At 56.9% G+C, this 14827-nt stretch overlaps 1 protein-coding gene across 2 annotated transcripts; it reads right to left on the reverse strand.

The window, feature by feature from the left end:
* Nucleotides 1–7314: 7314 nt before the first annotated feature.
* Nucleotides 7315–13316, reverse strand: CTDSP1 (CTD small phosphatase 1). Of its 2 annotated transcripts, none has more exons than XM_012446064.2 (7): nt 12979–13316; nt 11480–11628; nt 11023–11127; nt 10836–10892; nt 10120–10212; nt 9830–10015; nt 7315–8959 (listed from the first exon to the last, which is right to left on the reverse strand). In XM_012446064.2, exons 1-7 carry the CDS (start codon nt 13043–13045, stop codon nt 8831–8833), a joined length of 786 nt encoding a protein of 261 aa, XP_012301487.1. In that variant the 5' UTR covers nt 13046–13316; the 3' UTR covers nt 7315–8830. The 2 variants fall into 2 exon arrangements, with proteins under 2 accessions (XP_012301487.1, XP_012301488.1); XM_012446065.2 differs by having other exon boundaries at nt 11023–11124; nt 12979–13315.
* Nucleotides 13317–14827: the final 1511 nt, after the last annotated feature.

The following is a 14827-nucleotide window of genomic DNA, read 5'->3' on the forward strand; positions in this document are numbered from 1 at the left end:
AGGCTGGAGTGCAATGGCGCGATCTCGGCTCACTGCAACCTCTGCCTCCTGGGTTCAGGCAATTCTCCTGCCTCAGCCTCCTGAGTAGCTGGGATTACAGGCACGCGCCACCATGCCCAGCTAACTTTTTGTATTAGTAGAGACGGGGTTTCACCATGTTGACCAGGATGGTCTCGATCTCTTGACCTCGTGATCCACCCGCCTCGGCCTCCCAAAGTGCTGGGATTATAGGCTTGAACCACAGCGCCCGGCCTCTGCTACAGTCTTAATGGAGATCTCTATCAGTTTGATTGACAAAAAAGGAAACAGTTTATGTTTCTTTGATTATCAGTGAGAGAGACCATTTAAAAATCTATTTATTGGCTATGTCGTCCTTTGTGTGCTTTTAATTAATTTGTTGGGATTGTTTATATAGTTAATGTCTTAAAGCTGGTAACTTGCCTGTCATTTATGAGATACTTTTCTCTATTTCTTGCTTGCCTTTTAATTTAGCCAAAAGAATCTTTTGGTTCTTAAAAATTGTTTCCAGCCAGGCACGGTGGCTCACGCCTATAATCCCAGCACTTTGGGAGGCTGAGGCAGGCGGATCACAAGGTCAAGAGATCGAGACCATCCTGGCCAACACGGTGAAACTCCATCTGTACTAAAAAATACAAAAATTAGCTGGGCATGGTGGCGTGCACCTATAGTCCCAGCTACTCGGGAGGCTGAGGCAGGAGAATTGCTTGAACCCGGGAGGCGGAGGTTGCAGTGAGCTGAGATTGTGTCACTGCACTCCAGCCTGGTGCCTGGTGATAAAACAAAACTCTGTCTCAAAACAAACAAACAAAAAATTTGTTTCCAATGTCTTTGTTATGACAAATGTCAAACATGTAGATAAGTAAATATAAGAATACATTGACTCAAGCATCAACATTTACATTTTTTTTTTGAGTCTGCATCACCCAGGCTGGAGTGCAGTGGTGCGATCTCAGCTCACTGCAACCTTTGCCTCCTGGGTTCAAGCGATTCTCATACCTCAGCCTCCCGAATAGCTGGGACTACAGGTGCCCACCACCATGCCCAGCTGATTTTTGCATTTTTAGTAGAGACAGGGTTTCACCATGTTGGCCAGGCTGGTCTAGAACTCCTCACCTCAAGTGATCCACCCACCTCGGTCTCCCAAAGTGCTGGGATTATAGGCGTGAGACACTGCTCCCAGCCCATGAATTTCCTTTTATTGTTATATATCTTTAATGTTTTTCTTTTGTCTACAGTATTTTTATTTTTTATATTATCTATTTATTTTCATTATTACTTTTTTGAGACAGAGTCTTGCTCTGTTACCCAAGCTGGAGTGCAGTGGCTTGATCTTGGCTCACTGCAGCCTCTGCATCCTGAGTTCAAGTGATTCTTCTGCCTCAGCCTCCCAAGTAGCTAGGATTACAGGGACCCGGCCCCATGCCTGGCTAATTTTTATATTTTCAGTAGAGAGAGACAGGGTTTCACCATGTTGGCCAGGCTGGTCTTGGACTCCTGACCTCAGGTGATCTACCTGCCTCGGCCTCCCAAAGTGCTGGGATTACAGGCGTGAGCCACTGCACCTGACCTTTTGTCTACAGTATTTTAAAAATGTAGTATATGCTGAACATTTATGTCTTCAGTATTTTTTAATCTAGATGAGTTATTTTACATTTTCCCCCATGACACTGATTTACCTGAGTCAAAGACAGCTGCCTTGTAGAATGTTCACATTATGGAACTAAGCCTTTAGGTATTATCTAATTTGTTACATTCCCTTCTGCACTTCCCAGAAACTGAAAGTACATCTAGTAAGTCCTGGTTAAACTCTTGTTTTTTCAGTTTTTGTTTCTGTTTTGAGACAGAGTCTTGCTCTGTTGCCCAGGCTGGAGTGCAGAGGCGTGATCTTGGCTCACTGCAATCTCCACCTCCCAGGTTCAAGCGATTCTCCAGCCTCAGCCTCCCTAGTAGCTGGGACTATAGACATGTGCCACCATGCCCAGCTAACTCGTATTTTTAGTAGAGATGGGTTTTCACCATGTTGGCCAGCCTGGTCTTGAACTCCCAACCTCAGGTGATCCGCATGCTTGGCCTCCCAAAGAGCTGGGATTACAGGCGTGAGCCACCGTGCCTGGCCTAAACTCTTTTTGTAAGAATACTTGATAGGCCAGTGCTTCGCAAACTGTAATGTCGCTAAGAATCACCTGGACACTACTGCACTTGACTAGTCGTAAAAAAAATAAAAATAAAAAAATATAAAAGAAGAATCACCTGGAAAGTGCATATTCTGATTCAATAGAACTGGTGGGGAGGGGGGCTGAGATTCTGCATTACTAGCAAGTTTTCAGATGATTTTGCCTTCCCAGGTGATTTTCCCAGCTGGACTATCCTTTCAGTATCATGGTGAAAGGTAATGACTTTGCCTTGCATCAGGAGGAATATATGATACAAAGTTATCCCTGTGTGAGTGTGGCGAAGCTGGATCCCTTGGTTACAGCGGTATCAGGCAGATACCTTTCTGTTTATTGTTGTTGTTTTAGATTGCTTAACTACCCATGTCCACAGATACTCTTCTGTACTGGAAAGACACATTTCCCCCTTTACAATTAGAAGTCATCTTGGGCCGGGTGCGGTGGCTCACGCCTGTAATCCCAGCACTTTGGGAGGCCGAGGCGGGTGGATCACGAGGTCAAGAGATCAAGACCATCCTGGTCAACATGGTGAAACCCCGTCTCTACTAAAAATACAAAAAAATTAGCTGGGCATGGTGGCGCGTGCCTGTAATCCCAGCTACTCAGGAGGCTGAGGCAGGAGAATTGCCTGAACCCAGGAGGCGGAGGTTGTGGTGAGCCGAGATTGCGCCATTGCAGGCCAGCCTGGGTAACAAGCGAAACTCCATCTCAAAAAAAAAAAAAAGAAGTCATCTTGGGGCTGGGTGTGGTGGCTCACACCTGTATTCCCAGTACTTTGGGAAGCCGAGATGGGTGGATCACTTGAAGTCAGGAGTTCCAGAGCAGCCTGGCCAATGTGGTGAAACCCTGTCTCTACTAAAAATACAAAAATTAGCCAGGCATGGTGGCCTGCACCTTTAGTCCCAGCTACTTAGGAGGCTGAGGCACAAGAATTGCTTGAACCTGAAAGACAGAAATCGCAGTGAACCGAAACAGTACCACTGCACTCCAGCCTGGGTGACACAAAGTGAGACTCCATCTCAAAACAAAACCAAACAAGAAAACAAGGCTGGGCGGGTAGGATGACTCTTATCTGTAATCCCAGCACTTTGGGAGGCTGAGGCGGGTGGATCACTTAAGGCAAGGAGTTCAAGACCAGCCTGAGCAACATGGTGAAACCCTGTCTCCACTGAAAATACAAAAATCAGCTGGGCATGGTGACAGGCGCCTGTAATCCCAGCTACCTGGGAGCCTGAGGCCAGGAGAATTGCTTGAACCCGGGAGGTGGAGGTTGCAGTGGGCCAAGATAGCACCACTGCACTCCAGCCTGGGCGACAGAGTGAGACCCTGTCTGGAAGGAAGGAAGGAAGGAAGGAAGGAAGGAAGGAAGGAAGGAGGGAGGGAGGGAGGGAGGGAGGGAGGGAAGGAGAGAGGGAGGGAGGAAAGGAAGGAAGGAAGGAACAAAAAATCAGTTTGGCAGCACAAGTACTTGATTTTATACTTACCACTTTCTACTTCTTTTATAAATATTCATTTTTTTTTTCTGAGACGGAGTTTCGCTCTTGCTACCCAGGCCGGAGTGCAATGGCGCGATCTCGGCTCACTGCAACCTCTGCCTCCTGGGTTCAAGCAGTTCTCCTGCCTCAGCCTCCCAAGTAGCTGGGACTACAGGCGCACGCCACCATGCCCAGCTAATTTTTCTATTTTTAGTAGAGACGGGGTTTCACCATGTTGACCAGGATGGTCTTGATCTCTTGACCTCGTGATCCACCCGCCTCGGCCTCCCAAAGTGCTGGGATTATAGGCGTGAGCCACCGTGCCCGGCCTTACAATACTCGTTTTTAAATAACTTTTTTTCATCTTAAAATATTAATTACTTTTTATTTTTATTTTCAGACAAGGTCTCTCTCTATTGCCCAAGCTGGAGTAAGTGGTGCAATCAGGGCTCACTGCAGCCTTGACCTCCTGAGTTCAAGGGATCCTCCCACCTCAGCCTCCAGAGTACCAGGGACCACAGGCTTTTGCCACTACCTCTGGCCAATTTTTTTTTTACTTTTTGTAGAGATGGGGTTTTGCCATGTTGCCCAGGCTGGACTGGAACTCCCTGGCTCAAGCAATTTGCCCACCCGGGCCTCCCAAAGTGCTGGGATTACAGGCGTGAGCCACTGCACCTGGCCTACTTTTTATGCCTGTTACCCCTCCCTCCACCACCCCAGTGTTTTGCTCCCTGCTACACCCAAGAACCTGGTGTATAGTAGGCATGCAGTTAATGCTTAAAGGAATGAAATGGAACTTATGATTTCTTTCTTTTTTTTGAAACAGGGTCTCATTCTGTCACTCAGGCTGGAGTGCAGTGGCGTGATGTCAGCTTACTGCAACCTCTGACTCCCAGGTTCAAGCGATTCTCGTGCCTCAGCTCTTGAGTAGCTGGGATTACAGGCATGCACCACCACACCCAGCTAATTTTCTGTATTTTTAGTAGGGATGGGGTTTCTCCATGTTAGTCAGGCTGGTCTCAAACTCTCAACTTCAGGTGATCAGTCCGCCTCGGCCTCCCAAAATGCTGGGATTACAGGCGTGAGCCACTGCACCTGGCCTCCTTTCCTCTTCATTCTGCCTCAGTTCAGGTCTTCATCCTCTGTCTTTGAGACCATGGGTGTGGTCTCCCGATAGGGTCTTATATCCTTCCACATCTAACTTAGCTTCCAACGTGTAGCTGACAGGTTTCGTCAAACCTCACTTCTGCTCAGGGTCCCTCAAAGGCACCCACTGCCTGCAAGAAAAAGGCTACTCTCAGCCAGGTGTGGTGGCTCATACCTGCAATCCCGGGACTTTGGGAGGCTGAGGTGGGAGGATCGCTTGAGCCTAGGAATTCCAGACCAGCCTGGACAACATAGTAAGAACTGGTCTCAGGCCAGACGTGGTGGCTCACGCCTGTAATCTGAGCACTTTGAAGGCCAAGGCGGGCAGATCACCTAAGGTCGGGAGTTCAAGACTAGCCTGACCAACATGGTGAAACCCCATCTTAAAAAATTAAAAAAAAAAAAAAGAACCGGTCTCTAAAAAAAATAAAAAATAAAAAATAAAAAATTAGCTAGGCGTGCTACTGCACACCTGTAGTCCCAGATACTCCTACAGGCTGAAGTGGGAGGATGGCTTGAGCCCAGGAGGTCGAGGTTGCAGTAAGCAACCATCATGCTTTTGCATGCCAGCCTGGAAGACAGAGACCTCATCTAAAAAGAAAATAAAAACCGCTGGGTGCGGTGGCTCACGCCTGTAATCCCAGCACTTTGGGAAGCCGAGGTGGGCAGATCATGAGGTCAGGAGTTCGCGAACAGCCTGGCCAACATAACGAAACCCCGTCTCTACTAAAAATACAAAATTTAGCCGGGCATGTTGGCTCACACCTCTTGTCCCAGCTACTACTTGGGAGGCTGAGGTAGGAGAATCACTTGAACCTGGGAGGTGGAAGTTGTGGTGAGTCGAGATCGCGTCACTGTACTTCAGCCTGAGCAACAGAGACGCCATCTCAAAAAAATAAAATAAAATAAAAAACACAACAAGCCCACTCCCTTGGTCTGGCCATAGATCTTAATAATCTACCCACTCCGACATTCTGCTGCCTCATTTCCTCCTTTCCAAACTCCTGGTAGCCTCATTCCTGCAGGGAGTGTTTTCCAGTCCTCCAGGGCTGCCAGGCAGGGCTGGGTGTCCCCTGCCCTCACCCACCTTCCACTTTTCCCGTGCTGCATTTGCAGAATTGCAGAGATCATCTGTTGACATTTCCTTCTATCCACCCTAGGGTGTGAGCTCCCTGAGAGCAGAGACACAGCCTGGTCCTGGCACGGTGCCTTGCACACAGTACGCACCCGATACATGTGGTTGACTTGAACTTCCTGTGGGTACAGGGTGAGTAGGTGGTGGTAGTGGGGAAGCCTCACTGTGGTCCCAACAGTCTGGAGCTACTTTGCGTGTGTATCTGGCCGCTGGGATGCAAATCTGGGAGGATCAGTGTTTGCATGGAGAGCAGGAAATAAGAGCAGAACCAGAGGATGAGGAGGATGAGGGCAGAGACCGGAGAGGACTGGGTATTTATCTAGCCAAGGGCTCTCGTGGTCCAGCCCGGGCCGAAACACAGACTAGGGTACTACCGCTTTCTCCAGGTGGGTGCTTCTTGAATTTTTTCTACTAGAGAAAAGTAGTGGAAGGAGGACAAAGGGCGGTTTCACACAGCGCTGATCACACAGACTTGGGGCCGATCAGCGTCTGGGGCACCAAGAGGCAGCGTGGGGGCTGGATTCACGAGGTAAGGTGTTGAGCAGGCGAGATGGGGAGGTGGAGCTGGGGCGCAGGCAACACTTGAGCATTTCCCCTTCTTCTCTGGGTGTGTGCGGTGGGGTCTCCCGAAACGCCCCACCCCCACGGGTGAGTGAGGCGGGCCCCATCTTTCCAGTCCCCGGGGAGCCCCAGCGTCCGCGAGGACAGGGAGGCCTCTAGCGGCCTGCGTGGGAAGCAAGCGAAGGCCGGCCAGGGGCGGCGGGAGGGCATTTCCTGCCCGGGCCCGGGGGCCGCGCGGTTTCGTAAAGGAAGTGCCGCCGGGACGCGGGGCGGGGCGGGAACCGGGGCGGGGGTGCGGCCAATGGCGGCTCAGAGGCCGCAGGGGGCGGGGCGGGCCGAGCCCCTGCGCCTGCCCCACCCAGGCCGCGCGGCAGACCCCGGCGCCGGAGCCAAGTTCTGCCGCTGGAGCCTCCACCCCGAGCCCCGCCCCTCCCGCTCTGGGGCATAGGCCACGCCCCCCCACCGCATTCCAGAGCTGCCCCTACCCAAGGCCTTCGTTTTGCTTTGCAGCTAGCAGTATCCTGTCGACTGTGTCCAGGCATTTTAATTAGTCCTGCCAAGATGGCACATCTCCATTTTGCAGACCACATCCCCGAGGCGGGGAGAGGTATAAGCGCACAGCCTGGAGGCTCAAATTTTGCGCTGTGACGCTACCCATTCCCACCTGAAGCGTCCGGAGACCCGGGCAGCTCCTCCCTCCACCACCAGCCCCTCCAGATGTGCTGAAGAGGGGTTCCACGGCAGCCGCAGGTGCGAAGCACATACCCCACTTGCTAAGCCCCCCGCAATAACCACAGAAGCAGGATGGGGGTCTGGCTTTCTCTTTAGTTCTCATCACACTAGGGCGCTCAGTCACAGAGAAGGCACTTATATGGGAAAGCCACCTGACGCAGACCAACCGTATTCGCCCCCCAACTCTACGGGAGGGAGGCACCACGAAACCGCCACTTGACATCCCCCTTGGCACTGGTATGTGGGTCCCCTTAACCTTTAGACCTCGGGGAGAGCCCAAGGCCTTGACCTCCGGAATTGCCTCGTTAGGAGGGGCTTCAGAAACGGAGTTGGAAGGCAGGATATCCCCGCAGCGGCCCCCAGCCAGCAGGGGATCAGGCAGGGGGCTGTAGAGGATGGGTTGGCACAGGGGAGGGGGACAGCTTGGCCGAGGTTCCTGGAGATCCCCGAACCCCACAAAAGATCCCACCTCCTACAGATCCCCAAAGGCACCAGTGAAGTCGGGTGGGTGAGGAGGCACTGATGAGCTGGCGTAGAGAACCCACACACACACTTAGCTGGTGGGCCTAGCATATGCTGGGCACAGAAGGTGCTCAAGAAATGTTTTTTTTGAATGAATGAACAGAGCAAAGGGGTGTGAGAGGCAGAGGACAGGGCCTGGAGCTCCTTGGCCCAGCTTGTTCCATTCAGAAAATAGCAGTTTAAAAAATGTAAAAATCCTTTCCCTCCCTCCCCCCAGCTTCTGGGCCCAGGAAAGGGGCAAGGGAGGGGTGTCTCTACCCTGACCCTTCCCTCTCTCCTTCCCCTAAAAATCTATATACACATATACATATTTATATGGCACCACAAGAGGGTCTTGCCTTTGCCCCCACACTCAGGAGCTGGGGGAGCCAAGCCCCAGGGCTGGTTAAGGCCGAGTCTGAGGTGGTAGCTTGGGTGATGCGGGGAGCAGCCCTCAGCTGTCAGCCCTGGAGAAGCTGCCCTGTGGGGCCTGAAGGACAGACTCCGGCTTCCTTTCCCAGTGCTAACAGACCTCTTTTCCCTTCCAAGCAAAGGCAGAGGTTGGTGGGGGCCCTCTCAATCCCAAGGGAGGAGGTGGGGTGGGGGGAGGCGCTGGTTCTCCCCTCCCAGCCTAGAGCTGTGCCCCTGGGAAAGCTGGGTGGGAAGAGGGAGCTCTATGCAAGGCACTTGATGTCCACCGTTCCCAGACTGGGGGCCCAAGGCAGGAACCCTGCCCCCAGGAAGCAGAACTGGAAGGGGCCAAGGGGCCCGATTTGGCAGCAGAGAAACATGGCAGCATGGACAGAGGAGACAGAAAAAGGGAGCAGCAGGCAGGGCCCCCCAGGTCCCCTGAGAATGGGGGAGGAGGTTCAAAGGCACTGACAGGGGGCCCCGGGCTCATGGTGCTCAGTGCAGCCTGCTGTCCCTATGCCACCTGGCGGGGCTAGTGGGGGAGACGCCCGCTTCCCCATGGCACTGAGTGTGGCGGCGGCCTGTGGGTTTTCCTAACAAAGGCCTGGACAGTCTTCCTGGTAGGAGGTGTGGGTGTCGTTGTCTGTCAGGGGCAGGTCCTGGCCCCATCACCCTCACTAGCTCCCTGGCCGAGGCTGCCTGAGCACTGAGTATACGTCGTCCACACGGCTGAGTTGCTCAAAGAAGGGGAGGAGGTCGTGGAGCTCTGTGTCACTCATGTTGTCAAACCACGATGCCACCGGTACCTGGGGAAGTGGGCGTAGGAAGGTGAGCAGGGGGGGCGGGGGTGCATGTGGTCCTGGGTGTGGAATTTCCAGGCCAGCCCTATGTAGCCACGACTCATGCCATGCAGATTCTGAAAACCCTTCCCCCACAACTTTCAAACTTTTTCGATAGCAACTCCCAGGAAAACACATTTATAACATAACAATGCAAAAACTTCACGCTTCTTAACCTTAACCGTGCAAAGCACTCGGTTACTTTCTTTTTTTTTGAGGCAAGGTCTCGCTCTGTTGCCCAGGCTGGAGTGCATTGGCGCAATCTTGGCTCACAGCAACCTCTGCCTCCAGGGCTCAAGTGATACTCCCACCTCAGCCTTCTGCATAGCTGGGACTCTAGGCATGCACCACTGCGCCTGGCTAGTTTTTCTGCTTTTTTGTAGAGACAGGGTTTTACCATGTTGCCGAGGCTGGTCTTGAACTGCTGGGCTCAGCTTACCCGGTTATCTCAGCTTTCCAAAGTGCTGGGATTACAGGTATAAGCCACTACACGCCACTGGGTATTTTCTATTCTATTTCATTCTGTTAAAATTCCCGATCAGGACCCACTAAATTAATTCTGTGGGCCATCAGTAGGTCACAACTGGCAGTCTGAAAAGCTGAAACTTTCCAAACTTCGCTACCCTGTGGGGGCCCCTGTGCCTGGCAGACACTCTGCTGTGCATGACTGGAATGGACCGCGTGGCTACAGGGCAGGTAGACGAGGGAAGTGGGTGGCAGGCTCAGGCAACTGAATGCAGGATCCCCCGACACCAGCCAACTGGGGATCCAGGAGGCCAAGGTGGCCTGCTTCCCTTCCTGGGTCCCAGCTCCTGTCCCAGGCCAGCCCACACTCACGGCATTGTCCGGATGGAAGACGTAGGAGGCGGGCGAGTTGTCCAGGATGAGTACCCGCCGCAGGTCTCTGCCCAGCCGGCTCAGGTCCTTTACGTAGTTCCCCCGGTGGAAGACGCAGGACTCTCGAAACAGCCGGGCGCGGAAGGCCCCCCACTTGTCCAGCAGGTCTGCTACTGGGTCTGCGTACTGGGAGCAAGAGGCAGGTCATCCTGGAGCCTGCAGGCTCATTGGGCTGTATGCTGGAGGTGGGTGGGAGGGCAAGGTTACCCCAGGACCCCTGTGGGGCTCACCTTGGCGAGGCTGGCAGTGAAGAGCACACATTCAAAGAGCTCGCCCATTCGCTGCAGGAACTCATCCACATGAGGCCGCTTCAGCACATAGACCTGGGGGGCAGGCCAGTGAGGAGGCTGCGGGCCAGTGGGGCAGAGTGGGGGCAGCGGAGGGTTGGGAGGGCATGGGCTGGGGAGGCAGAGGTGCATAGGAAGGAAGCTGGGCCTGCAGGCTCCGCTTGGCCAGCCACCCTGACCACTTCTGGGGAAACCAACCCCCTCCCAGAAAACGATCAAAACTTCCACTCCACTGGCCGGTCCTACCTCACGAAGTCACTAATTCCCAGTCCCTTCCCCTGCCTCAGCCTCAGCCCAATGCAGGAGTCCAGGGGCAGCCCCCTCACCCCAAGGCTGCAGTGCACCGGTCCCCGAGCCAAGTAATGGAGAACAGGCTGGACAGCACACAACCTATCCTGAATTACTTGAACTGGGTCCCGGGCAGGGTGGGGTAAGGGGGCACAGCACGGGGGGCCTAGAGGAGGAGCCCACGCTGCAGCCTGGAGTCAGCCCAAGCCCCTTCAGTTCTGTGTGCCTTTGGGGCAAGCCTCACACCCCCTCTGGGCCTTTGATATTCCACGTCTATGCAATTCCCATCCAAGGCGCTCCGGATTGGTGGGAAGAGCCTGGGGTCTGGAAGACAGAGGCCAAGCCCACCACTGCCTCCTCCTGGCCCTCACCTGGTGGACCACCCCATCAATCTCCACAGGGATGATGAAGTCGGCGTTGTTCACTGGCTGTGGGGGGAAAACAGCTGCTGGAGTTGGAGGGGGGAGCCCTGGGGGGGCCCCAGCATACACCTCCCTCCCAGGCCAGGGTGGGGGACCCCGCGGAAACCCAGGCCGAGGGCTGCTGAGCAGGGCCCACCTTGAAGGAGCTGTGCACCAGGGTCTCATCCAGGTCGATGACCACGCAGATCTTGTCTGAGTCCTGGGCCTTGGCCTCGGGGAGCAGGTACTGGACTGGGGTCTGCTGTGGGGAGGGTGGGGCTGGCTGGGGGGCCTCTCTCCAGTCCCCGTCCTTCCTCCTGCCCTCTCTACAGGAACCCTGGAGCCCGGGGCAGATACCACCTGCTTCCCAGCTTTGCCCCTGCCAGCTCTGGGGCTTGGATAGGCCACCTGGCTGAGCCCTCTCTGAAAACCAAGGTAGAGAAAAGCTTCCATCTATGAGGGAGAATTCAGTTTCCCCACAGTGGGCAGGGCCTGGCAGGGGAGGTTGGCACCCTCCCGCTCTGGACCTGTTGGGGTCCATAAGTGTGTCCTGAAAAGCTCAGTCAGGAACCCCTTCCCCTAAAGCCCTGAAGCCCCACCTGGCCCCCACACACCTTGGGGATGGCACCATTCTCCTCCACAAGCAGGGGCGACCCACTGTGGGCAGGCAGGGCCTCCCCATCATCCCGGCAGACGCAGCAGAACAATGAGTGGAGGATGCCCCGGCTTCGGGGCTTCTGGGAAGCTGCTGACCTCTGGTCACCTGAAATAATGAGGCCCAAGTTGGGGGCTGGGTGCACACTGGCCTGCAGAATCCCTCATGTGTGCCCAGGCATGAACCCCCGAGCTGGGAGGATCTGGCCGTGCCCACTTCATTAAGGGAGACACACTAAGGCAGCTCCTGACTCTTCCTGAAATGCCCCTGCCAGGGGCCCCACAGTCTGCTCCAAGGCTCCTGCAGCTCCCCACAAGTAGGTCTAGCAGTATTAAGGTGCCCGCCCACATAGGGAGTGGCTGCCTGGAGAAGGGGGTCCTGGGGTGCTCTCTCCCTGCCTCTCACAGCCTCCATGACTGCTGATGATCATGACCCACCTTACCTGAGTACTCCGGCTCAGGAGAGTCAGGGCCTGGGGCTCAGGACAGTTGTCCACCCCTGCCCTCCCTCTATCCTCTCCACCCCCTGTGGGACAAAGTCCTCACTGCGGCTGGGCCCAGAGGCAGGGGTGCAGTCCCGCGGTCTGGGGCCAGTGTCCAGCGGCCATCTGTTTGCCCCGCCCCGCCCAGACCTCCAACCTGGAGCCCGGCAACGACCGCCTGATTGACAGACACCCCTTTCACCCAACCCCCTCCGGCCCCCTGCAACTAGCCTTTCCACCTTGCCCCCTGCTCCGGGGCAGCCAGGCCCAGGTGGGGGTGGGCAGACCTGGGGGCAGCGTCCAGGTCCTGAGGTCCACACAGGGAAGAGGAGGGGCAGATCCCCCACCCCGGTCCAGCCACCCGGGGGCGCAGCCTTTGCGGGGCGGTGCGTGCCCAGTAGGCGCAAAACTCTCCCCGCGGGCGCCAGGCAACTCTTGGAAGTGCTGGCCGTCCTCTGTGCCTCCGAGAAGTTCGGCGCCACCACGCGTGACTCGAAGTTTGTGGGAGCGTGGCTGTGTGTTGGCGGGAGATCCCTTCAAGCCTACCCAGCCCACTGTCACCTCGGCGCCCCCTCCCAAGACCCTACCGGACCGCAGCCTGGGGGTGGTGGGGCGGAGTCTCAGCGGGTGGCCCATAGGCGCCTTCCTCAGCGCCCCCATCTCCCAGCCCCATTGGCGCCAATGGGGGGGGCGCCCATGTACCACGCAATGCCAGCCAGGGAACCCCCAAAGGAGTCTCTCTACTCCTGCCTCAGTTTCCTCACCTCTAGCGGACGGGAGCGCCCCAAAGGCGCCAGGCCCCGCCCCGCGTCTCTGAGCCTCCTTTGAGTTCAAACTCTCTCCCCGCTCCCTCACGGGCTGGGAGCTTCGGGCGCTGCCGAGGCGGGCGCCCCGGGCGGCTCCCCCGGGGAGGATCCCGGCCCCTCCTCTTCTCCCACGGCGCCCCGGCCTCGGCCCGCTCCCCGCAGCCCCGGTACCTTTGCCCCGCAATGGGCCCCGAGCCTCCTCCTTGCTGATTTGAGTAATGACGGCCGAGCTGTCCATGGGGCCGGGCGCGCTCCGCTCCGGCCGGACTCTGGCCCGGGCGCCCGGCCTCCCCCCCGGCTGGGGCCGGAATCGGGGCGCGGGGGGGAGGGGAGGGGTGGGAGGGAGGGATCCCCGCGAGCTTCGGAGGGGAGGGGAGCCAGGTTCTAGGGGGGAGGGGGAGGGAGGGGGCGCGGAGGAAACTTTGTTACAACATGGAGTTTCCTCCCCGCGAGGCGGATGCAAACATGGAACCCGGGCGCCGTTTCAAGGCTCCCCCTTAAAAGGGCAATGGCTTCGGTGGGACCTGGACTCGGCCGCGGCTTTCACCACTTCAGGGACCAGCGCGGCTAGGCGGACTGGGAGGCGGGCCTGGCCGGGTTCCTGCCGCGCTCCAGGGGGCGTCGCCTCCCTTCCTGCCGCCCGCCGGCTGGGCTGAGCCTCTGCGGCTGCGTGGCAGACCCGGTACCCGGCCCACCGTTCCAAGCTGCCGAGCGCCCCGGGCCAAGGCCCTCCTGCCCGGAGCGCCCACGCCGGGGAGGGCCCGAGTGCTGCGCGGCTCCACCTCTGCGCTTTCTGAGGACCCGAACTAGAGGTTTCTTGGTTTCCTCATTGAGGACTTGGGGATAGCGCTACCTCATCTGTGAAATGGGTCTTCTCTCCTGTCTGGTGGTCGCGGGGGTCACCTCGCAAGGACCTTGTGGGCCAGCGAAGGCTCTGCAGTCTTCAAGTATCTGCGCAAACCTCAGAATCACGCTCTTGAATGTGACAGTCGCCGCCCCCCCGCAGCCCCAGGGCGAGGTGCCCCCGGTCTGTAGAGCGTGAAATTCCAACTCCCTGCCCTGGGAAGCGGCCTGCCGGCCTCTCCCCGCACGTCCACCCGCCGGTCCCGGGCCACCGCGCGTTCCCGCCTGAAGTTTAGTACGCGCAGTTCCTTCGCGCAGCCAAATTCCACCGACCTTGAGGAAATGCCACCTTCTCCAGGGGCACTCCCAGATCCCCTCCCCTGCCCGCGCTCGTCGGCCGCCCTGTGACTATTGGGGGTGCGGTGGGGGTCACTGGACTCGCTGCCGGTCCTTGGAGCCCAGTACGGCGCCACACGCAGTGGGCCCAAAGTCCGACCGTGGGGACCTCAAACCAGAGACTCTCGTGGCCCGCCCCAGCCGGCCTGTGGCGCGGTGCTGGCACTTGGGAACGGAGGTCCCCGTCTTCACGCGGGAAGCCCCTTCGTGGTGCGCGCCGTGGGTCTGCGGGCCGGTCTTTTCCCGGTTTATGACGTCCTTTTCACTCGTCGTTACTATTTTGTGTTCACCATTTAAAAAGTAAGAATAACGCCAAGCCCGATAAACACGCCTCGCCACTTCCCTCCCGCTCGCCCCTGGGGCCTCCTTGGCGGGGCGGGGCGGGCGCGTCCTGTCCCGTCCGGCCGCCGGGTGCAACGCGGCGCACGTCCGCCAGGGCCTGCAGAGGGGGAGCCGGGGAGGGGAGGCCTCGCGCGGGGGCCGGGAGGGGAAGGGAGGGGGGCGGTGCCTGCCTGAAGGCGCAGCGGCTTCGTGGCTCGCGGCTAGGAGCGGGGGCGGGAGGGGACTGCCGGGGACTGATCCTCCCGGGCTGGACCCCTCGGCCCTCCTCCGGCTCCTGAGGAGCCCACGGGGCGGCCACCATTGCGCTTCATCACCGTGATCGCCACGCAATGCTGGCGCTGTCCCGGGCCTGTTCTGGCTGTGCCTTTTAATCTAATTTACTCCTTAGAACGGCCTCCTTCTTATCCCATTTCATAGATGAGGAAACTGAGCTTGAAGA

The sequence above is a fragment of the Aotus nancymaae genome, unplaced genomic scaffold (assembly GCF_030222135.1).
Source record: "Aotus nancymaae isolate 86718 unplaced genomic scaffold, 86718_ANA_hifiasm-v0.15.2.pri h1tg000008l, whole genome shotgun sequence".
Lineage (NCBI taxonomy): Eukaryota > Metazoa > Chordata > Mammalia > Primates > Aotidae > Aotus > Aotus nancymaae.